The 24,895-nt window shown below is 40.6% G+C and overlaps 1 protein-coding gene across 2 annotated transcripts in view; it reads left to right on the top strand.

The window, feature by feature from the left end:
* susd2 (sushi domain containing 2) overlaps window positions 1-6,326 on the top strand; it is a 32,453-nt gene extending 26,127 nt beyond the window's left edge. For both annotated transcript variants that reach the window (XM_053674556.1, XM_017451936.3), the window contains one exon: window positions 6,097-6,326. In XM_053674556.1, the coding sequence (XP_053530531.1) occupies window positions 6,097-6,157 (61 nt within the window). In that variant the 3' untranslated portion in view covers window positions 6,158-6,326. The remainder of the gene's footprint in view (window positions 1-6,096) is intronic.
* The last annotated feature ends 18,569 nt before the right edge of the window (window positions 6,327-24,895 follow it).

The following is a 24,895-nucleotide window of genomic DNA, read 5'->3' on the forward strand; positions in this document are numbered from 1 at the left end:
GGTTCAGCGGCGGGACAAAAGTGTCTACTGGTCCCAGGATGATATCCTCAATCCTCTCTTTCTTTCTCCCGTTCTTTTTTTTTTTTTTTTTTACGTGTTACTGTTCTCTCATTACTGCCTCAATTTCAGGGCCCTTATTTACTAATGTGTAGTGTAGAGTTACAGCCGGGGGGAGGGGGAGAGGAGGGCTGAATATTGCCCCTTTGTCCCCTCTTATTACCCCACCAAATGTCTTTTATCCTGAGCGAAGAAGTAACAGGAGAAGAGTTAAAGATAACACACCTGCAGAGAGACAGACAGACAGAAAGACAGACAGACAGACAGAGAGAGAGAGAGAGAGAGAGAGAGAGAGAAAGCTATGATGGGGTTTCACCTGTTTTTATGCAAATTCTAAATTTGCATATAATTATACCTGGGTGAGAAACAGAGGGGAAAAAATGTCTTTCCTCTTTGTCTGAAGTGGAAAAGTTGGCAGATGCATAACGGATGTTTGCAGTAAATTATGTGGTGTGTGTGTGTGTGTGTGTGTGTGTGTGTGTGTGTGTGTGTGTGTGTGTGTATTTGGCTGCCATGCTTTTCACCTATATATAATAAAGAGCACATGCATATGACCCTGTCACTTCTTTAACAGTGTTCTCCCGAGCACACACACACACACACACACACACACACACACACACACACACACACACACACACTCTTTATCAGACATCATAAGTGCATCAGAACACAAGGACAGACTCTGAATATTTCATTTCATGGATCTTACAGTCCCTACACAATTACGTGGAGGTTTTTTTGTTTGTTTGTTTGTTTGTTTGTTTTTTGCGATCGTTGCTTCGGCTGTTTTAAAAACGACTCGAATCCAGCACGTAAATATCGACGCAACTTTGGAACATAATCCGCCCGTAACGGCCGTCTAGTCCACTACGTGCCAATGAACAAATTCCGACACGAAGCTAGTTTATAAACAGACCGAAGGATAGAATTGTTAGCGAAGTATGTGATCAAATGTACGCGTATTCGATATCTTCTCATCCTCGAACGCCAAAGATTAGCGGGTCCGGCTTTATACGGTGTGATTAGATTTACACCGACTGTCGATACTTACAAAAAGTCCTTGATTACCTAAACGTATTTTATACCGACATTTGTTGTTGTTTTTTTGTTGTTTTTTTTAAAGAAAAGTAAACCGAAGTACTGTAAGGAACGTCGATGTAGTCTCGTGTGCTTTCCTCTCGTGTATATTATACTAAATGACACGCATCCTCATAATACACGTGTTTAATAACTTTAACTACTGCAATCATTCTGTAATAGTGTGTACATCCAGTACAGAAAAATATAGTATAGTTTGTGTAATTACACGTGCGTTACAGAATATTATATCGTCTACAATTAAAACGATTCGTGCGTAATACATCCAAGTCCTGTGGTTTCATTTTAAAGCATCTAAATGAACCCTGTACAGTATATTTGTTTATGCTTACAGTTATTGTGTGTGTGTAAAATGGTCCTGTGTAAATGTATTGTATCTGATATGAGTGAACGTGTGTGCGAGTGTAAATACAGAACTGTACGCTCTTACACTTACAGTCTGTGTGTGCACGTGTGCCTGCATGTCGTGCCTCTTATCCCAGACGCCCTGGTACTTTCCAGGTATCGAGTTTCCCATCATGCCTTAGCAAGCCCAAGTCCCACTTACCACAACTGAGTAAAGTCATTAACTCATTCACACGTTCACACACACACATTTGAAATATAATGGGCGACGTCCAGGGATGACGTGTTCGGACAGCTACGACAACCGGAAATACTGTAAAAATGTGTAGTCATGGAAACCAGTAGTGACGGCTCGGACACGGTAGCAGAGCGAAGTGTATGGCGATTTATGTATACCAGGAATTTTAACAAATCATGTGCCAAGTACACATCGCGACGTTACCTTGTTCGTCCGGAGCAGCTTTTTCTTCTTTTTTCTTTTTTTTTTCTTTTTAAAAAAAAAAAAAATAATAATTTTTTTTAATGGCCAGATCAATGAAATTGTTTTTCATTCATTTAAAAAGAGGCACATAATTATCTAATGTAAATCTAATTCTGTTTCACAGCACAGTAAAAAAACAGAAACAGGAATCGGCACGTTTAAGTGGATATATAAACGTTACATGCTTCAAGATCACGAATTTAAGAATCACAAATCTGTACTCGTATTCATAAATCTGCAGTAGTGACGGCCCTCGTTGTACAACTACAGATTCTACTTTATGGATCATTTATGTCAAGCGCAACGCCCTAATTTATATATATATATATATATATATATATATATATATATATATATATATACGGTGCCTTGCATAAGTATTCTCCCTGATTGTACTTTGCCACAAGGGGAACTCTGAAGGGAACAGGGGAAATCCACATCTAAGATGAGAGAATGTTCAGATGTTCACTTGGACACTTCACAAATCAGGCTTTTATGGAAGTTTGTCAACCCAAAAGACACATTAGAGACTCGGCGAACATGTAGAAAAATGTTCCCCGGTCTAATGAGAGCAAAATGTGAAGTTCTTTGTACAAAGAGCTCCGTTTGGCACCGCTCATCACCCTGAGAACAGCATCACATTCACGGTGAAGCATGGTGGCGGTAGCATGACGTTCCGCGTTACCCATGACCTCCATTGGTTGGTTTCCTCCATTACTAAGTTCCTTTTTATCCGGTCACTGACTTTTGTTTTGCGAAGTCTTCACTATGTTGTGAGAAAGAATTTAAAAAAAAAAATATATATATATATATATATATATTTTAATAATGGATTTAATGATGCTCAGAAGGTTGCGCATAGTTTGGAATATTATTTCATAACCGAAGCCTGATTTATTTATTTATTTATTTATTTCCCCCCAGAACGTCTCTCCTGGACTTGTATCGAAAGCACAATGGTCTTTATATTAAGATTAAGCAACGTACAAATGAGGAAATACAAGCAAAGCGACATATCAAGCGGAGAAGAATACGCGTCGTGCTACTGTGGAAGATTTATAATTGAGTGAGAGGAAGTTTTTTTTTTCATCATTTTTTATCGTTTATTTTTATTAATAACGTGGGGGTTGGCATTTTAGGGGTTAGTTACGTGTTCACGGAAGAGTCGGGTCTTTAGCCGTCGATTGAGGTCGGACGTTCATTCCACCACCGAGGGACGGTTCGTTTGAAGGTTCCGGAAAGTGACCTTGAGCTTGACCTTGAGTTTGTTTAGGTTCACTAACAAAATCTGGGTTCTTCCAGGAACAGGTGTATTTATTTTGTATTTATTTTATCGCGATGTATCATTACAAAATTGCTCAAAGGGGGCGAATACTTACTGTATACAATGCACATCGCTCACGCTGACGAGCATTACCCCTGCAGTGTGGAACTCAAAGAGAAGCTGAAATCGGTCCTGCGGGTGAAATGTGCCGTCGTTCATGAGTTATCAAACACGAATAACACGTGTTTATTCTCGTTGAAGAATCCTTTGTTTCCCAATAAGACGTGTCTCGGCTTAAAGAGAGTTTGTTATCCACGCTGGAGTTTTTAGTGGATGCAGTAATCCACATCAGCGTAATTCAGACCAGTTTTGTGTTACGTGATCCACTGTTCCGTTGTGTGTTTTCTGTTATGGGAGTCTGATTAAGAGCGAGTCTGATTTCATTACGTTCCGGTCAGTTGGAGATCAGTTGTAGGTCAGCGATTATAAACGTTAAAGCAACAATCTGGATGGTTTCAGTGCTGGTTATTTTTGTTTTGGTTTTTTTTTTTTTTTTTTTGGTTAGCATGACATCTATCATGTTTGTCATACTGGGAAACTGGTATTAGAATCAACTTTAATCTCACATCTTTATTGTATTACAGCAAAAAGAAATAAGCATCTTGTATTTGTCCTGGTTTCCATGATGAGATGATGAGGTGCATGTTTCCAGTGTGTTTGTGCTTTACTGTAAGAGGCTGGGTATTTTAGATCAACATTCATTCAGGTTAAAGCTATTATCTAGAACGGTTAAGTTCGGCACCCTGAACGGGTTCTTTACGGTGTGTCTGTGAGGGAAGCGTTAGAACGTCGCCCTTTCAGAAATGCTCCCGTTATCATCCTAAGAACCCTGTATCTATAGTGTGTTTTATTTCAGTGATCATTTATTTTAGAAATCAGCACCATCAGTCAATCTGTGTGTGTGCCTGTGTACTTACCTTCCTGTCTGTCTGTCTGTCTGTCTGTCTGTCTGTCTATCCACCAACCTGTCTACCTACCCGTCTACCTTCCTACATGTCCGCACACCCGTCTACCTGTCTAGCCACCAGTCTCCCCACTTGTCTGTGTACTTACTGTACCTGTTTAACCAACTATTTACCTGTTTACATACACATCTTCCTAACTTAGCTGTCTATCCACTTGTCTCCCCATATGTCTCCCTACCTACTTACTTCTACATACATAACTACTTACCTGTTTACCAACCTACCTCCCTGTATGTCTGTTTCTTCCCCCCTATCTACCTACCTGTCTAGCTGCCTACCTGTCTGTTTTGCCTGTCTACTTACCTACCTCTCTACATGTATGTCTGACTGTCTACCAACCAGTCTACTCACCTGTCTCCCTACCTACTTACCCATCAACCCGCCTACCTGTCTACTCACCTGTCTCCCTATCTACTTACCCGTCTACCCACCTACCTGTCTACTCACCTGTCTCCCTATCTACTTACCCATCTACCCACCTACCTGTCTACTCACCTGTCTCCCTATCTACTAACCCATCAACCCACCTACCTGTCTACTCACCTGTCTCCCTATCTACTAACCCATCTACCCACCTACCTGTCTACTCACCTGTCTCCCTATCTACTAACCCATCTACCCACCTACCTGTCTACTCACCTGTCTCCCTATCTACTAACCCATCTACCCACCTACCTGTCTACTCACCTGTCTCCCTATCTACTAACCCATCTACCCACCTACCTGTCTACTCACCTGTCTCCCTATCTACTAACCCATCTACCCACCTACCTGTCTACTCACCTGTCTCCCTATCTACTAACCCATCTACCCACCTACCTGTCTACTCACCTGTCTCCCTATCTACTAACCCATCTACCCACCTACCTGTCTACTCACCTGTCTCCCCATCTACTTACCCGTCTACCCACCTACCTGTCTACTCACCTGTCTCCCTACCTACTTACCCGTCTACCCACCTACCTGTCTACTCACCTGTCTCCCTATCTACTAACCCATCTACCCACCTACCTGTCTACTCACCTGTCTCCCTATCTACTTACCCGTCTACCCACCTACCTGTCTACTCACCTGTCTCCCTATCTACTTACCCATCTACCCACCTACCTGTCTACTCACCTGTCTCCCTATCTACTAACCCATCTACCCACCTACCTGTCTACTCACCTGTCTCCCTATCTACTAACCCATCTACCCACCTACCTGTCTACTCACCTGTCTCCCTATCTACTTACCCATCTACCCACCTACCTGTCTACTCACCTGTCTCCCTATCTACTTACCTGTATACCCACCTACCTGTCTACTCACCTGTCTCCCTACCTACTTACCCATCAACCCACTTACCTGTCTCCCTATCTACTTACCTGTCTACCCACCTTCCTGTCTGCTCGCCTGTCTCCCTACCTACTTACCCGTCTACCCACCTACCTGTCTACTCATCTGTCTTCCTACCTATCCATATACCTGTCTACCCGCCTACTTTTCCACTTGTTTGTCTACCTACCTGCACCTCTCTGTCTGTAATTTAATTTACCTATGTATATAGACTTACATTTATTGACTAAATCTATTTAACTGTCTGTCCATTATGCATTACTATGTTTATCTGTCTGTTTGTTTATATCTTGATGTTTAGGAGTGGGGGGGGGTTCGAGGATGCTCAGTGATGATTTGACATTATTTCTGAATAATATTTTAAAGGCTTGTTGTCTCAAAACTTCTCTCGGTGTTTGACGACGACGACGACGACGATGATGACGACGATGATGATGATGATGACGATGACGATGATGGTGTTTTTGTGTATGTTTCTTTCACAGAGAAAGGATGAGGCAGAGAGAAAACAAGGCGGTTTATCAACACAACACTGCAAATCTGTGAAACCCCGCAGCTGCTGCACTAACACTCCGCTATACTGTCAGATTTCAACGTGCCTTTTGAACGCAGCAGTGCACTAAGTGTATTGTGAAAAGATATTTTTTTGCAGATTGCGCTGTCGGTATCGATACCCGGCAGCCGCATGTATAAATTTGCGCTGGTTTTAATGAAACCTGTCGTGCTGTGATTCTTTTTCTCCCTGGTGCTAATTTCGTAACAGTAACAGTAATATAATAATAAAACGATTAGTCAATTAATAATAAATTAATACAATAAACATGTTAAATGTATGACGGAATAATCAGGGATGGACAGAATGCATTCAGGAAGTGAGGAACTCTTTATTTATTTATTTATTTATTTATCCACACACACACACACACACACACACACAACCTGCCATTTTAAGAGGGGTGTGTAGCCTTTTTTCTTGTCTTTCTTTCTTTCTTTCTTTCTTTCTTTTAAAATCTGTTTTAGAACTAAAGTAAGGCAGAAAATATTTTTAAATTCTTCTTCTAAATAAATAAAGAAGGGATTTTAATTGAATTACTCCGGATCAGTTCATAGATTTGGTCTCCGTGGTAAATCCGGCGGAAATACGGCGCGTCAGAAACGTTTTTATTGGCCAACAGATTAAAGTCTTCCGCATTGTTCACTCCGATACGTCGCTTTGCGAAATCAGCATTTGAATGGAAAAAAGACGGCATTTTAAATTGAAAGCATGACTGTTTTCTCTGAATGTAGACAACATGTGATCTCAGTATTTATAATAAATGAGTGTAAATAAATAGTGAGTGGTACTGCCATCTCGGGTAAGTGTGTAGTGGAGTAGTGTTTATAGTGGTTTGGGATGCAGAGTCCATCCATCCATCCACCTTCTATACCGCTTATGCTTTAGGGTCACGGGGAACCTGGAGTCTATCCCAGGGAGCATGGGGCACAAGGCGGGGTGCACCCTGGACAGGGTGCCAATCCATCGCAGGGCACAATCACACACACACTCACACACCCATTCACACACTACGGACACTTTAGACATGCCAATCATCCTACCGTGCATGTCTTTGGACTGGGGGAGGAAACCGGAGTACCCGGAGGAAACCCCCGCAGCACGGGGAGAACACGCAAACTCCGCACACACAGGGTCACGGTGGGAATCGAACCTTGAGGCCTTGGATCTGCAGAGTTTAAATGCACTGCCTTGGAGGGAGAAAGGAGATACGGAATGACTGAATGATGATGGAGTGAGTGTGTGTGCGTGTGTGTGTGTGTGTGTGTGTGTGTTAGTTCTACTTCAATTAGAATAGTCTGGACTGCCGGACATTTAAAGCTGTACGGCAGAGACACAGAGGTGCCTGAAAGGCAAAGGAAAACGAGAAGAGATGAAACGAGTTTGAACAGAGGGTACGTAATAAAAAGGAAAGTTTCAGCGAAGGAGAAAGCAAGAGGGGTAAAGAACGGTGAAAAGAAATGCAGGCAGAGCGAAATGACTAGGGAGGGAGAGAGTGAAGCCGAATAAAAAGAGAAAGAAGAGCGCAAAAGAAATGGAGAGCGAGAGAGAGGATGGAAGAATAAAAAAAAAAAAGGTGATACTAGGAAGGAAGAAAAAGGCAGGAAAAAGACAAAGGAGAGAAATTAAAGGATAGGAGAAAGGTTGAAAGACGTAAGAGGGAAACAACGAAAGAGAAAAGGCTGCTCTGGGGAGAAAGAGAGAAAGAAACTGAAGAACGACGAGAAAGACCGAAAGAAATATAGACACGGAGGAAGGAAAGAAGTGAGGAAGAAGAACAGATCAGGGAGGAAGGAGAGAGCTGCTGAGGGGAAACGTGCAGCAAAACTAAAGAGGGAAAGAAGAGCACGACGGAGGAAGGGAGAGAGACGGACAAACGGAAGCTAAGACTGGAGGAGAAGAAAGAAGTGAACGAAAGCAAGAGAAGGGAGGAGATGGAGAGACAGGGAGGGGAAAAGATAAAAGAATGAGGACAAGAAAGACCGACTCTAGGCTGGGGCAGAGGAAGGAACGGAAAGAAAGAGAAAACGAGACCGAGAGATGGACGAGAGGTGGAGGGAAAGAAGAAAGAGAGGAGAAACGGAGAGAAAATGGAGAATAACGGAGAAAAAGATAGCAACTGTGGAGAAAAAAGTGAGAGGGAGAGACGAGAGTATAGGAAGGGGGAAGAAAACGAGAATATGGATGGATTGACCGAGAGGAGAGATGGAAAGAGAGTGAGGGAGATACTCGGAGGAATAAAACATGAGGAGAGAGAAAGAACGAAGGAAGGAGGGTGAAAAGAAAAAAAAAAGAGAGAGAACAGGGTGAATTGGGTTTACTGCTGCCAGCTGTGCAATCTTGTATCTATTATCAAAGTAAAAACACCCTGTGTGTGTGTGTGTGTGTGTGAGAGTGTGTGTGTGTGTGTGTGTGTGTGTGTGTGTGTGTGTGAGTGAGTGAGTGAATTCCTGCTCCCAGATGTTCCTGGTGTTTTTTATCATCCTGACGCTCCATTAGTGCGCTGAGATGGAGGAGTGTGTATGTACATAAGATTAACCGACCTTTCATCTGCTGTTTTAACACACGTCCTGAAGTCAAGTGTGTGTGTGTGTGTGTGTGTGTGTGTGTGTGTGTGTGTGTGTGCGTAAGTAAGCGAGTGTGTGTTTGGATCTAAAGCAGAGAGCAGATCAGTGAGCTGAGTCCAGCTTTACGCTGAGTGAGGGATGAAGGAGGAGTGTTTCATCTCTCTGTGTGAGCGATCTGAGCGGCTCAGCTGTAATTAGCGCCGCTGTTTCGGCCTGCAGAGGGAAAATTCCCCCTCGCACACTCGTCTATCGGCTCAAACCACGATATTAAACACACAGAGCGCTGCAGGTCGGTGCGTTCAACCCTGCCGTCTGTGTCTCACCTGTCCAGGTGTTGAGCATTCTGACTTTTGGCAGGTCAATCGCTTCCACACATGCCGAAAATCTATTTTAAATATAGGAAGTTCGATTCATTTGAAACGGTTGAATTGTAAAAAAAAAATATCGCAAAGAATAATTGTAATAAATGTCGAATTATTAATACTTATTATTAACTAAATGCTACAATTTGATCTCCGACTAGCAACAGGAAACAGACTTTCGCAAATTTAACGCCTGCCCTTCGTTTGAACTAAGTTGCGGATGCAATCGCTTTCCCGAAGGTCCTCTATCAATCTATTTGCAATGACTTTGCTCCGTAACAGCCGAAACGACACCAGACAAACCGCACACGCTCTTTCGCTCGTGTCTTAAGGTGATTTTACGCCGGACTCGGTGTGTATATCGTTTATGCAGTGAGTACGGTATTAAATTTCTAGCACCGGTTTAGTAAATATAATGTGCAGGTATTTGTAACTGCTCATGGTGGGCTATAACATTAACACACACACACACACGGCCTCCACGTGATGCGAAAGAAAACGTGATTCATCAGACCAGGCCGCCTTCTTCCATCGCTCCACGGTCCAGTTCTGATGCTCACGTGCCCATCGTAGGAGTTTTTGGTGGTGTACGGGAGTCAGCATGGGCGCTCGGACCGGTCTGCAGCTACGCAGCTCCGTACGCAGCAAGCTGTGATGCTCTGTGTGTCCTGACTGCTTTCTATCAGAGCCAGCGTTAACTTTTTCAGCAGTTTGTGCTAGAGTAGCTCTTCTGTAGGATCGGACCAGACGGACCAGCCTTCGCTCCTCACGCACATCGACGAGCCTCGGGCGCACACGACCCTGTCGCCGGTTCACCGGTCGTCCTTCCACGGACCGTTTTTAGTAGGTACTAACCACTGCATCCCGGGAACACCTCACAAGACCTGCAGTTTTGGAGACGCTCCGACCCGGTCGTCTAGCTGTCACAATTTGTCCCTCGTCAAGGTCGCTCAGATCCTTACGCCCGCCCATTTTTCCTGCCTCCGACACATCAACTTCGAGAACTGACTGTTCACTTTCCGCCTAATAAATACATCCCACTGTTTAACAGGTGCTACTGTACCGAGAGACTCACTGTTATTCACTTCCCCTGTCCGTGCTTTTAACGTAATGGCTGATAAGGCAAGATAAACTAAAAAACGAAGATTTCGGGCCATCATGTTACCTAAAATACAAGAAACAACGGCAGGAGAAAATGATCCATCAAAATAATTGGCGCTCCTCCCCGAGTCTCAGACGTTCTCATTGCGGATGGGTTTTGTACACGTTTCTTCATTAGGGTCACTTTGGGAACCTATTCTGAAACAGAAACCCCATTCGTTGTAGGGTTCTACATGAACAATTCCCTGAAGAACACTTGTATCCAAAAAGCTGACAGAATATAACAATTTTCTTGTGGCATTAAGTCTCTTTGAAGCCTGATAACCTCCAAACCATCATTCTTTTACCTCACAAAGTGATCTCCCAGACTAGACCTGTCTATAATTCGGTGCAATTTACAAGTATTGATGCTCTTGTGGCTGTTCTGTTGAGTCGGAGAAGTGTGTGTTCGCGTGTGCTTAATGATTCTTAACACGTAAGTTTTGTTTCCCTTGACCACGGCAGCGTCCGAGGGCCGTAGCGAAGTCTCTTTTCATTTTCTCTCTTTTTTCCTCCATTACCGATGCAGCGTATAGAAAATGGTGGGAGCTATTAACCGGCTGAAGTGCAATGAATGAAAGAGGATATCAATTGGTTGCAGGTGGAAAACACGGCTTCTATAAACACAACAGTGGAAGCGATGTGGCTAATTCAGGAAATTAAGTTATGAAACATTTTTGTCCTGAAATGAGCTGAGCGAAAGAGAGAGAGAGAGAGAGAGAGAGAGAGAGAGGAGAGAAAGGAAAGGAAAGGAAGAAAACGGATCATTTGATCATGTTTCTGTAGAAGAAAGCCCCCCAGCTCTGTGTGTTGACCTTTTAGAAACGTGTCCACGGTTATTAAAAGTGTAGCTCGGTGAAAAGCAAAACAAAAAAAAATCCTTCTTTACCAAGCACTAAAGATAAAGATACTAGCTTGTCAACATTTCACATTTTGACGCATAACAAAGAACGTAATCAGGACTGTAAACCTGTCTACTATTCAGACATGATGGAAGTCTTGTGTCCTTCTCTCGTCTGGTTAACATCGTTGATCTTCCAGTTGTTGTTGTTGTTGTTTTTTTGCCACCAGTGTCTGCTTTATATGAGGAATAAAACACACCAATATGCTGTTATAGGGATATATTTAAAGACAGGGATGTGTGAAACAGTTACTGTTATCACCCTTGAATCATACTTTTTATCCGTTTATAGTTACATTTATTGTTGTGGAAGTTAGATCTTGTTCTCGCTTACGTTATAGCAGCTATAAATGGTCGTTCCTTCACCGGGCTCTCTCTCTCTCTCTCTCTCTCTCTCTCTCTCTCTCTCTTGAAGTCAGTATGACAAAATAAATAAAAACCGCAGCTTGTCTCCTTCCAGCGGCGGAAAGCTTACTCGTACTGGAGACTCCTTCTTCCGTATATGTTAAAAAAAAGGACTCTGAATTGAAAAATGGTTATTTTTCTTTTGTTAAATAACAGCACAATATAACAGTCCACCATACAGGTCTCCCTGTGAAGGAGTCGAGGCTGTAGAAATAAGCACGTATTATCATATAAACTGCACCTACGATTTGAAGCGAGCTATAGAAAATAAATCAACACCTTCTGACCAATCAGATTCGAGCACCAGTCTCTTTATATGTACCGCTCGATTAGCTTCTTAGCTGTAGACCGTGATCGCTGTCTGTCTTCACTTACATGAAAAACAAACAAACAAGATGGCCGCCTCCATAGGGTTTCAGTGTTCTGCTAGGCAGTGAGGTTTTGTTCATGTTTATAGATGAGAGTAAGACACGCCGTTTCCTAAAGCACATCAGTAAGTCTGTGTGATATCAATGTAGAACTGGATAATCTGTTGATATTGAGAAAGAAAAAAAGAAAAAGATTGGTTATGAATGGAGGGGGAATGGTGGCTTAGTGGTTAGCATTTTTGTCTCGCACCTCCAAGGCTGGGGGTTCGAATCCCTTGCACGTTCTCCCCGTGCTTCGGGGTTTCCTCCTGGTACTCCAGTTTCCTCCCCCAATCCAAAGACATGCACTGTTGGCTGACTGGCATTTCCAAACTGTGTGGGATTGTGACCTCCGACGGGTTGGCACCCAACGAAAATGTCCCCGAACATATCATTAAAAAACGGTTTTGACAAAAGGGTAAGCTGAACTTCTTCAGATTATGATGGAAACATTTTCCTTCACAGACAGTCAACACATTGAGGATTTAAAAAAAAAAAAAAAAAAAAAAAAAAAAAAAGTTGTGATATTTTGTTTTATTAATGGCACCAAAGCAACAAATCTCCGAATTCTCGCGTGTGTTCATGCTCACTTCATGGTTCTGAAAGCCAAAATCGATTTCAGACCTGGTCCGGCTGTTTGTTTTTCATTTTATTCTTTAAAGAAAAAAACCTGAAGCTCCATCTCACACACACACACTTGTTTGAGCACTGAACTGTATCTCTCTCTCTCTCTCTCTGTCTCTCTCGCTCTCTCTCTCTCACGTTTTTCCACATTTCTTATTGCTAACTGTGCTTGAAGTTGACATGTGATCTCTGGCTTCTTAATTCAATTAAAGCCTTATCTTATTCCTGTGCTCCCTCATGCGCCGCCCCCATCGCCGCTTTTTGTCTTAACCCTGCTGCGTCTCCACTGCCAACACAAACACTTCTCCTCTCAGAAGCTCGCCAGTGAAATCTCTGCACTTAAAACCCGTCACGCTCCAGCTCTCGGCCACAAAGCCTGCGCCTTTCGCTTTGATCACCGCGACACACGTTAAAATACAATCCCATAGGCCTCGTCCCGCTTGGATATGTGTAATAATCTCTAGTAAACACATTAAGCCTCGGCATGAGATGGTGGTTCGTATGTGAGTGCTGATGATCTTGAGTGATGTGGCTTCTTCCCAGAATCCCCCTGAAAATGTGCTCCGACTTTTTCTGCTCTCTTCATGCCCCCGCGCGTAACAGCACCGACCTTGAAGACGATTACGTCTAATGGGCCGCTTAAAGAACAAAAGTATCCTCAAAGTCACCTTTAACTCTGGGTTTTTCCCCTTGCTTTCATCCCCGGTGCGTGTGAGACATCTCGAGCTGCCCGTCTGATCTGAAATACGACGGTATTCCCGAGTCAGATTTGCAGATATAGATCACATACGCTGAAATTGTTTTGTAATTGTTTTTAAATCCCTAACATTTCAGATAAATATAAATAAAAGATCAGCTCAAACGGTTTGCTCTTTTTTTATTTTGGTCCACATGAAATGGGCGCCCAAGGCTCACTGATGCGCGTGAGGAGTGAAGGCTAGCCCGTGAAATTGCTGAAAAAGTTAACGCTGGCTCTGATAGAAAGGAGTCAGGACACACAGAGCATCACAGCTTGCTGCGTACGGAGCTGCGTAGCTGCAGACCGGTCCGAGCGCCCATGCTGACTCCCGTACACCACCGAAAACTCCTACGATGGGCACGTGAGCATCAGAACTGGACCGTGGAGCGATGGAAGAAGGCGGCCTGGTCTGATGAATCACGTTTTCTTTTACATCACTTGGAGGCCGTGTGTGTGTGTGTGTGTGTGTGTGTGTGTGTGTGTGTGTGTGTGTGTGTGTGCATCGCTTACCTGGGGAAGACATGGCACCAGAATGCACTATGGGAAGAAGGCGAGCCGGTGGAGGCGGTGTGATACTCTGGGTAATGTTCTGCTGGGAAACCTTGGGTCCTGGCATTCATGTGGATGTACCTTTGACACGTACCACCTACCTAAACATCGCTGCAGACCGAGTACACACCTTCACGGTGACGGTATTCCCTAACGGCAGTGTCCTCTTTCAGCAGGATAATGCGCCCTGACACACTGCAATAATTGTTCAGGAACGGTTTGAGGAACATGACAAAGAGTTCAAGGTGTTGACTCGGCCTCCAAATTCCCCAGATCTCGATCCAATCGACCTTCTCTATGATGTTCCGGACAAACAAGTCCGATCCAAGGAGGCCCGATCTCACAACTTACAGGACTTAAAGGATCTGCTGCGAACAAGACCTTCAGAGGTCTTGTGGAGTCCATGCCTCGATAGGTCAGAGCTGTTTTGGTGCCAAAGTGGGGACCTACACAATATTAGGCAGTTGGTTTTAATATTATGGCTGATCGGTGTAAATAGTACTTCAGGTATTTTTAAGGAAGCATGGATCCAATATCGAGTATTGAAATCAGAAGCCGATACCGGCCTGGAACATCAGTATCGTGTACATGTTGCAGTAAACACACGAGAATTGTTATAAAAAGTTAAAAGCCATCACACCAGGAAGTCATTTTAGTTATTAACAGGATGTCAGTAGCAGTGGTATCAGTATCGGTACTGAAGATGATTTTAAAAAGAAGTACCTTCATTGATCCAGTGTAAGTATAAGGGCACAAACTTTCAACACCAAACATATTTGGGCTGATCGATTACATTTGGTTTAAGTGACACATTGTATACATTTAAAGTTTTGTCAAAGGGCTTCTTTCAAAAAAAAAAGAAAAAAAAAGGCCTTGGAAAAATAAACAAATAACCAAAATGGCCCAGAGCTAAAATCTCGTCCTCTTTGGTGTGGTTTGTGTTACGGTATGATCTTAGCCTTTGTACCCCATCATTTGTCCTGCAAACAGTTTTCGGATTTGGTTTTCTTTTATCCGACCCATCTGTCCATCCTCTCTGGTTTCATACGGTCGTGGGCTCGGTCTTTAAGAGTGTAGCTTCACACGAGCGCTCGTGTTCCTCTATAATGGAGGAAAATGGAGTAAATGGCTCTTGGCAGAGTTGGGAACCTTCTGTGGTTTCCACAAAGGACCAAGAGCTACTTGGACTCTCTCTCTCACTCTCTCTCTCTCTCACTCTCTCTCCCTCTCTCACTTCCTTTCACCTTTTGATTATCTTTCCATCCAGATGTTTTACAAACATTAAACCAATTTATGAACACGTGTTTGTGTTATCGACTACTGTTCTGTTTGGTTTCAAACACCAACGACAAGATGACATCATCCAAAGAGTGCCAGCCAAACACACACACACACACACACACACACACACACACACACACACACTGGAACACACACTCGCTACATCATCATTTATTCCAATCCACACTAATGATATCTTCCAGTCTGCAGATTCTACAGATACTTCAGATTGAAATTATAACTTTTTTCCAGAAGATTTTTTTTCTTTTTCCCCAGACACCAAAATTATGTTTGGCTGAAGTTTAGTTTATTCATCGCATCTTTTTAATTCACAACTTTTCCCACAGACTTGATGGGTCTTTTCCCAAAAAGCCAACTCTCGTATACATCAGTGTTCCGACAGGATAGGATCCATTTTCCAAGATCAGATAATTAATACATTTATATAATTTAAATATAATTTCATAATGATGTTTTACATGTAATATAATTTTTTTTTTATGATGACATAACAGTAATATCAATACCCTGCATATATGGAGCTGCAAAATGATATTACATAGTTATTACAGTCACTCTTGTCTTTATATAATAAAGATTATTTAACTGAGAGACAGGTGCTATACGTATAAACAAATAAACAAACAAACAAATAAATAAAGCTTTCGTAGGAATTATTTCAGGTGTTTAAAAACTAAACATGTGACAGGAAAGTGTTATTACATCATAAAATATAAGAGCCAATCAGGTTCCAACATGCAAATAAAATGGATGTAGTTCAGATTTACCAGGGAAAGAAGGTGAGGCATGTATAGGGGTTAGATCCGTTTCCAAAAGGCATATGAATAATAAAATCCGAAATTTTTGATTAGGGTAAAGGTGTAGGTGCTTCAGTGTCTTTTTCTGTTGTTTAACTGCAAGTTGTTTTTTTTGTTTTTTTTTTAAATTTATAATCCAATACAGAATGTGATTTTAAAATGATAATAATGAATTTTATAACTTCAATGTAAGGGCTGTTTTCCAGTATTTATGTTTCTTTAAAAAAAACAAAAGTAGTTCAAGCATCTTGTGTGAATATTTAGGGTTTATTTTTATTTATTTATATAATTTCAGGTACCTGCAGCTGACTGTCTCCTGCCGTCTGTCCTCTTTCTCAATCTCTATCTATCCCAATTTTCTTCTCTCTTCAATTTTCCTACTCTCAGTCTTTGTTTTTCTGTTTCTTTCCCTTTACCTCTTTCTCCATCCCCTCTCATTCTGTCCTGTCTTGTTTCTTCATTTCTTTCTCTTCTGTCTCATCCTTGTTTCTCTTTTTGTCATTCTTTCTGTCTTTTTCCTCTATCTGTTTATTTCCCCCTGCACTTTATTTTTTAGCTCCTTTTGTTTCTGTCTTGTTTCCATTTTCCCCTCCCTCTATTCTCTCTCCTTTTGATCTGTATTTTCCACCATTTTCCTCTTTCCTTTCTCTATCTCCCATCTAATTGACTATCTCTGGGCTCTCCTCGCATCTTCTTTATTTCTACCCTGCTGTCCTGTATTTGTCTCCTTCTCTTCCTGTCTGTGTTCTCTCACTTTTTCTGTCATCTCGCTCTCTCTCTAGTTAGCGTTAGTAGTGAATATTTACAAACGTGACTAAAAAAAAAATAATAATTCCAGTAAGAAATACTGTTCGGCTAGAAGTAGCTGTGAACGTCTATGAATGTGACCTAAAATCCTCTGAGATTAGCTTATATGTTAGCTAGCTGATTAGAGTCACCAGTGAGCAACTAAATCCTCTCAGAAATCATGTTGTTAGCTCAGGTTAGGTAGCTGGTTTGCTTTACTAAGGAAGGCTTTCCTCTCAGAAATCCTCTCAGGTTAGCTCCTATTAACTAGCTAGTTATCTTTAACAGTAAACACATCCTCACAGAAATCCTCTCAAGTTAGCTCTTTCTAGCTAGTTATCTTTAACAATCAACACACATCCTCTCAGAAATCCTCTCAGGTTAGCTCCTATTAGCTAGCTAGTTAACTTTAACAGTAAACACATCCTCACAGAAATCCTCTCAGGTTAGCTCTTTCTAGCTAGTTATCTTTAACAATCAACACACATCCTCTCAGAAATCCTCTCAGGTTAGCTCCTATTAGCTAGCTAGTTATCTTTAACAGTAAACACATCCTCACAGAAATCCTCTCAGGTTAGCTCTTTCTAGCTAGTTATCTTTAACAATCAACACATATCCTCTCAGAAATTGTCTCAGGTTAGCTCCTATTAGCTAGCTAGTTATCTTTAACAATCAACACACATCCTCTCAGAAATTCTCTCAGGTTAGCTCCTATTAGCTAGCTAGTTATCTTTAACAATCAACAGACATCCTCTCAGAAATCCTCTCAGGTTAGCTCCTATTAGCTAGCTAGTTATCTTTAACAATCAACAGACATCCTCTCAGAAATCCTCTCAGGTTAGCTCCTATTAGCTAGCTAGTTATCTTTAACACATCCTCTCAGAAATCCTCTCAGGTTAGCTCCTATTAACTAGCTAGTTATATTTATCAGTAAACACATCCTCACAGAAATCCTCTCAGGTTAGCTCTTTCTAGCTAGTTATCTTTAACAATCAATACACATCCTCTCAGAAATCCTCTCAGGTTAGTTCATATAGCCAGATGTGCTGATTAAGAACAATCAACATGTCTGGATAATTCCCCTCAGAAATCCTTAGCTAGCATTGAATGGAAATGTACGAATAAAAGTCACCCCTCACCCCTCTCTGTAATTTCTCTGCCCTTATGATCGTACACAAATAAAGCAGCAGAAGCCCCGGGCTGACCTCTGCCATGCGTCATGGCTCTGTGAGTCTCGTTCGTGTGGCCGAACCCTGTCTGCCGCTGTAGCTAATATTAGAAATCGTTATTAAGAAGAACCTCAAACCTCAGAGTTCATTTAGAAATGCAGCTCAACTTGCATACACATTCATCACTCAACCGATCCAGATCTTAGTGGTTCTTCTGCAAGAGAGAGAGAGAGAGCAGCTCGCTCACACTTTCCGCACCATTACTGCAGCTGTAAACATGGGAACATGCTAAATGATGTTAAATCCAGCAGGTTTACTTTCTCTCTCTCTCTCTCTCCCTCTCTCTCTCTCTCTCTCTCTCTCTCTATCTCTCTCTCTCTGTCTATATCAGGCTGTCGATCTTCCTGTGGTTTATTTAGCCTCTTGTGGTTTTACTGCAGTTGTGATGTAAGGACATTCGTCAGGGAGTGTTTGGCGGAGATGACTTTTTATTTAAAGGAACAAAACGACAGAGAGGGGAAAAAGAGAGATGGAGAGAGACACGACATCTGAAAGCTCTCAGGACCAGATTTATATATGACAAGAAAAGTGTTAAAAGAGACATTTTACGCTCTGGTTAGCATTAGCAATAAGTATTACGCCTTAAAAATCCTCAGAGAAATCCTGTCAGGTTAGCTTGTGTTAACCAGCTACCTATAATGAGCTGCAAACAAATCCATTAAGAAATCCCGTCCAAAACAAACCCCCAATCAAACAAACAAACAAACAAAAAACAGGGTAAGCATGGAATGTGTGTGGCGGTCTGTGGTGGGGATGGGGGATGGGCCTTGGGCCCTGTGCCTCACAGCATCTCTCCTTGTTGGCTCGTTGTGGCGTGACATGGGCGAGGGACTAACTTATGCCGTGATCACGGAGAGATCAGAGGCAGTCTTATTAATAATATAGAATTATTATTATTATTATTATTATTATTATTACTACTTCTACTACTATTATTATTACTAATACTACTTCTACTATTATTATTTGTCCACTTCCTCACCCTCCAACCCCCCATTCCTGATGAATTGTTTATTATGATTATGATTATTATTATTATTATTATTATTATTATTATTGCCATTATTATTGTCATTATTATTTGTTTTTACTATTGCTATGGCTGTTATACATTTCTAGTTGTTCTTTTGTTTATATGCTTCCACTCCCACCCCAGATACACATACACACACACACACACACACACACACACACACACACACACACACACACACACACACACACATGGGAGTTATCAGAATAGCTGGATATCAGCTGTTTGTTTGCCTTGGTTATTTTGTATTTGTCACATGTAAATAGTGTCACTATCTTTGTTTGCATAATAATAATAATAATAATAATAATAATAATAATAATAATAATAATAATAATAATAAAAAGCAATCCTGTCAAATTAGCTTATGATAATGAATTATGAATATTACTTAAAAATCTCTGGCCAGGTTAGCTAGCTAGCTAGAGTGAGCAGCTCATGTAGGCCAGTTATTTAATACAAGCACTTAATGTTTACAAATGTAATCCTGTGAAAATATCTTATGCTAGCTAACTGTCTAGAATTATCAGTGAACTTTTATGAGTATAACACAAAATCCTATCAGGTTACCACATGTTAGCTAGATAACTCAAGTTACCAGTGAGCAATTATGAAAATTATTTAGGGGTAATCCTGGAAGGTAATCCTGACAGGTTAGGGCCAACTAGCTAGCTAGTTAACAGTGAATATTTACAAATGTGGCTTTAAAAATCATCCATTAAGGAATTCTGTCAAATTAGCTTTTGCCAGCTAACTGGCTATAATTAGCATTGAACTTTTATGAACGTGAATCCTGTCCGTTTAGCCCAGGTTAGCCAGCTGGCTAGCCTTACTAATGAAGGTCTTTTTGCACATTTATGAATATGATTTAAAAATCATCTTAGAAATTGTCAGCTTATCTCGTGCTATCTAGACTGTTAGCACCAGCATTTAACACCCAGAAATCTTGTCAGGTTAGCTCATGTTAGCCAGTTGATGAAGAACAAGCAATATGGTTAATAACTCCCCTTACAAATCCTCAGCTTACATTAGCAAGCTAGCTAGCATTGAGTAAAATTTTATGAATATGGCTTAAAATCCTTTCTTGAATGTCAAGTTAGCTTTCATTAGTTAGCTGACTTATCATAACCAAATTGGAGGGAGGGGGGGATCCTGTCAGAAATTCTGTCACGTTAACATGACCTAGCAAGTTGGCTAGCTTTACTAATGAGGATTTTGCACATTAGAATATAACTTTAAAATCCTCTAGGAAATCCTGTCAGCGGTTGTTAGCCAGCTGGTTAGCATTATGTGTAGCCATTTCTATTTCTTGTATAAAAGATCAAAGTGAATGTTAAAGTTAAGAGAATTATTTATCCAAGATTAGCTAAATTGCTAATCTGATGACTGCAGTCCAAACTGCAGCTTTGTGTGTTTGTTCTCACGAAGAAACAATTATAATACGCTGCGTGGAATCCAAAGCTGTCAATCCTTTATTCATAAAAGAACGGTGACTGTACTTCCTCCGGCTGTTTATTTTTGTTTCATAATGTCAAACATAAGAGTTTGTTGTTTTTTTTTCAGGCTCCGCGGTTTGTTTCATCTAAAGTCATCAATCATTAATTAGTCAATCCAAACATCTAGTCTGTCGAGTCAAGTTAGGACCTAAATGAAAGAATTTTTCTTCCACCCAGCTTTGTGGATAAACATCAGTTTAGAAGCTTGCTTTGAAAATGTGCAAACAAAGCATTGCTGAAGCAGCTATACACATAATATTAACAACAAAGACAACTGAAACAAAATCATTTATATTTGATTTTCTTCCGCTTTGCACTAAAAGTACTGGAAGTACTTGCCAAACTGTAGCTTACACATTTAGCAGCTCCTTTTGGAATTTTGCTAACTATGCTAGCTGTAGCTAGCAGCTACAGTGGAACGGTATTTGACTTTGGAGCAGTTGTGCATTTAAAACTTCGTATTAGCAAAACAATGTAATGTAATTCCAATTTTGTTCACAAATAATGTTAGGGTTTACAACAATGTTTTTCTAACTAGCAATCTAAGCAACCATTTCGGAAATGGTGCCCAACTGAACTCGTCTCACAATTAGCACACACCAAATAAAAACCCCACAAAAAAATCAACTACAAATTTTCAAGTTTGAGCTAAACAACTTTTCTAATGTAGTTTAATGTAAGATAAATAACTTTACAATAATGACAAGGACAACATGATTTCGCTAATATTTGAAATTATAATTGATGATTTGTTGATTTTTACTCACAATTTTCTAGCAAATTTATTCTTAGTATCTGCAAAATCATTTGATTTCCTTTTGTTTCAACTGTAACTGGAAAAACTACTTTTTTTCCTTGCTAACAAGTTTACTAACTATTTTTAGGGGTCAAATATTTGAAATCCCACAAACAAAACAACAAAATTTACGAGTTTGCACTGAACAAGCACTGTTTGGAATGTGATTTACTATTTTAAAAAAAATAAAATTACAATAATTGCAGTGACAACAGCGATGATTTCACTAACCATTGAAAAGATAATCGTAGCTAGCAATGTATTTACACTTCCTGGAACTAATATAACTAAAGAAAATTAGAAATGTTAGCCAATAAACTGTGTTGATTTTTACTCACAATTTACTAGCAAATTCATAATTATTTTTGCTAACACATTTAGCTAACTTCTAACAACCTTAACACTCGACCTAAGGTCGCATATTTAAAACACACACACCTACATGCGCTCACACTCCCACACAAACCCCACATTGTTAAAACAACACTTTGTTTTGTGTCGTGTTCAGGAGAGAATGAGAGGAATTTTGTGCTGGGTGGACCAGCGGCTGTCTACACAGGCTTCAAACGGGAACCTTAATGAGTTTTTGGCCTGAAGCATTTATCATATCACAGACCTGTTTCTTTGAATTTAGGAACACTGCCAAGGCCACCAGGACACACACACAGCTACAGGCAATGTAGTCGTCCCACGCTCACATCACTATCTCTACACCATAAATTATTGAATTTGTTAGAAGTCATAACCAATTGTAAAACTTTTACTGACTGAAGGCTATGCTTTAGATGAGACTGCATAAGCTGGAAACATAAAACATCATCTTAAAGTAGTATTATGAAAATGTGCATCCAAATAATACAAAACAAAACAAAGCTAGCATTAGAGAGGATTACATACATGAACATGCTGTAAATTGGGAAACTGTCACAAAAATAAATAAATTAAAAAAAGCCCTTGAACAAAACTAGTTAGTTAGAAACTAGTTAATTAGTTACTAGATTTCAAAAAATCCTAAACAGAAGTAAATACCATTTTAGAACATTCCCTAGACAAAACTGGCTAGCTAACGCCAAATAACCCGACCAAATCTATCCCGCACTAGATAATATTCTTCAGACAAAACTAGCTAGATAACACCAAATATCCCAAACAAAACTAGCTAATATTAGATAATATTCCCTAGACAAAACTAGCTAGCTAACAAGGAATATCCCAAATATATCTAGCTAATATTAGATAATATTCTTCAGACAAAACTAGCTAGCTAACAAGGAATATCCCAAACAAAACTAGCTAATATTAGATAATATTCTCCAGACAAAACTAGCTAGCTAACACCAAAGATCCCAAACAAAACTAGCTAATATTAGATAATATTCCCTAGACAAAACTAGCTTGCTAACATTGAATATCCCAAACAAATCTAGCTAATATTAGATAATATTCTTCAGACAAAACTAGCTAGCTAACAAGGAATATCCCAAAGAAAACTAGCTAATATTAGATAATATTCCCTAGACAAAACTAGCTAGCTAACACCAAAGATCCCAAACAAAACTAGCTAATATTAGACAATATTCCCTAGACAAAACTAGCTTGCTAACATTGAATATCCCAAACAATAGCTAACATTAGAAAATATCCCCCGTACAAAACTAGTTAGCTAACACAAAATATCTCAATCAAAGCTATCTAATAATTGAGAATATTTCCTAAACAAAACTAGGTAGCTAACAAAAATATCAAAACAAGACTAGCTCACATTAGCTAACATTCCTACACTAAACTGACTAGTTAGCACAAAATATCCCAAAGAAAACTAGCTGTCATTTGAGTGCATTCCCCAATGTCAACAAGACACTTTCCTCAAACAAAGTTAGCTATGTAGGTTCTATTAGAAGTGTCTGTACGTTATTCCTTATTTACAACCAATTTTGTACGAGATCATTTACGATCTAATCTAGAGCCCAGCTGTAGGGTTTGCCAGCAGGACAATTTAGAGTTTTAGTGTTTTGAGAGGTTTGTGTGGTCATTTAAGCTTATTTGGTAAAGCAGACCTAGTAACCCTGATGCTGTTGCTTCATGCAAAAATGTAAACTCTAAAACAACCAGGTACTGATATCATCCATCAGTTTATTACCATATGTAGTCTTTTACATCCATAGTCCTCAAAATGGTAAATGGTCTGCACTTATATAGCACTTTTTTAACCTTAGCGGTTCTACAAAGCGCTTTACACTGGATCTCATTCATCCATTCACACTCACACTCACACTCCAGTGGTAGCAGAACTGCCACACAAGGCGCTAACTTGCCATCGGGAGCAACTTGCGATTCAGTGTCTTGCCCAAGGACACTTCGGTATGTGGTGTCACGTGGGCCGGGAATCGAACCGCCGACCCTACGATTAGTGAACAACCAGCCCAATAATGGAGTCTGGTGTCTGGTGATCCCCAGGGGTCCTTGAAGTGTAGCCAAGGAGTCTGTGGTTTTTAAAGGGCAGGGTGACTTGCACCACCAGGGTTGGGGGATCAATTCCCGCCTCCACCCTGTTTGTGCAGAGTGTGCATGTTCTCCCCGTACTCCGGTTTCCTCCCCCAGTCCAAACACGTGTTGTAGGCTGACTGGCATGTCTAAATTGTCCATAGTGTGTGAATGGGTGTGTGAGTGTGTGTGTGATTGTGCCCTGCAATGGTTTGGCACACCGTCCAGGGTGTCCCCTGCCTTGTCACCCGAAATCCCTGGGATAGACGCCAGGTTCTCCATGAGCCTGTGTAGGATAAGCGGTATGGAAAATGGATGGATTGATGGATGGATTTTCTTAAAGTTGTGGAAAACTCAAACCCCATCATTGTTAAAGTTGTTATAATTATTACTGAATTCTCATAGAGTGCAGTTATTCAGAATATCAGCAAGGCTCTGGGCGAGTGCTGTAGCTAATCGCAACCGTCCCAACACTCAGTATAACCGCATGATTGAGAGTGTGATATTGCTTTTATACAACAGTTCTATAAACAAGAAATGAATATTAATAACTGACATTTCGGACACAAATATGGCCAAACGTTCTGTCTTATTTTTGCTCCGCTAGCGGAAATAGATCCTGTAGAAGTCACACCCACTTTATAGCACAACAGCTACCTTCCCCGTGAAAGGTGGTTCTGGTGAAACTTGCTTCCCTTATTCCTTTTCATCTTCATCTGACGAGCTTTCATATTTACTGGAACTAAGTCAAGTATAATTAACGTTAATTTGAACTTTAATAGAAATGTGTTCTGGGAGTGGGAAGGTTTAAAACCAACATGCCTCCAATGCTTAGACCGAAATATTATTGTACACATTTAAAAGTGTATAAAATGTGGATTTCAATTTTTTTTTTTTTTTTTTTAAAAAGGTGGTCCCTGCCTGCAAAAAGTTTGAGAACCCTTGCTTTACATCACTATTTTTGTGATATTTATGCTTAGTTTTTTTTTTTTTACTTAAAAAAAAACCCCTGCTCAGGTTCAGAGCGAAGATCTAAACTAAGTGAAGATCATGTTAAAAAGCATTTTCAGAATTGTGTGTAAAAGGCTGCAATAAAATAAAGCATCCTTGTTGA

The sequence above is a fragment of the Ictalurus punctatus genome, chromosome 22 (genome assembly GCF_001660625.3).
Source record: "Ictalurus punctatus breed USDA103 chromosome 22, Coco_2.0, whole genome shotgun sequence".
In the NCBI taxonomy this organism is placed as follows: domain Eukaryota; kingdom Metazoa; phylum Chordata; class Actinopteri; order Siluriformes; family Ictaluridae; genus Ictalurus; species Ictalurus punctatus.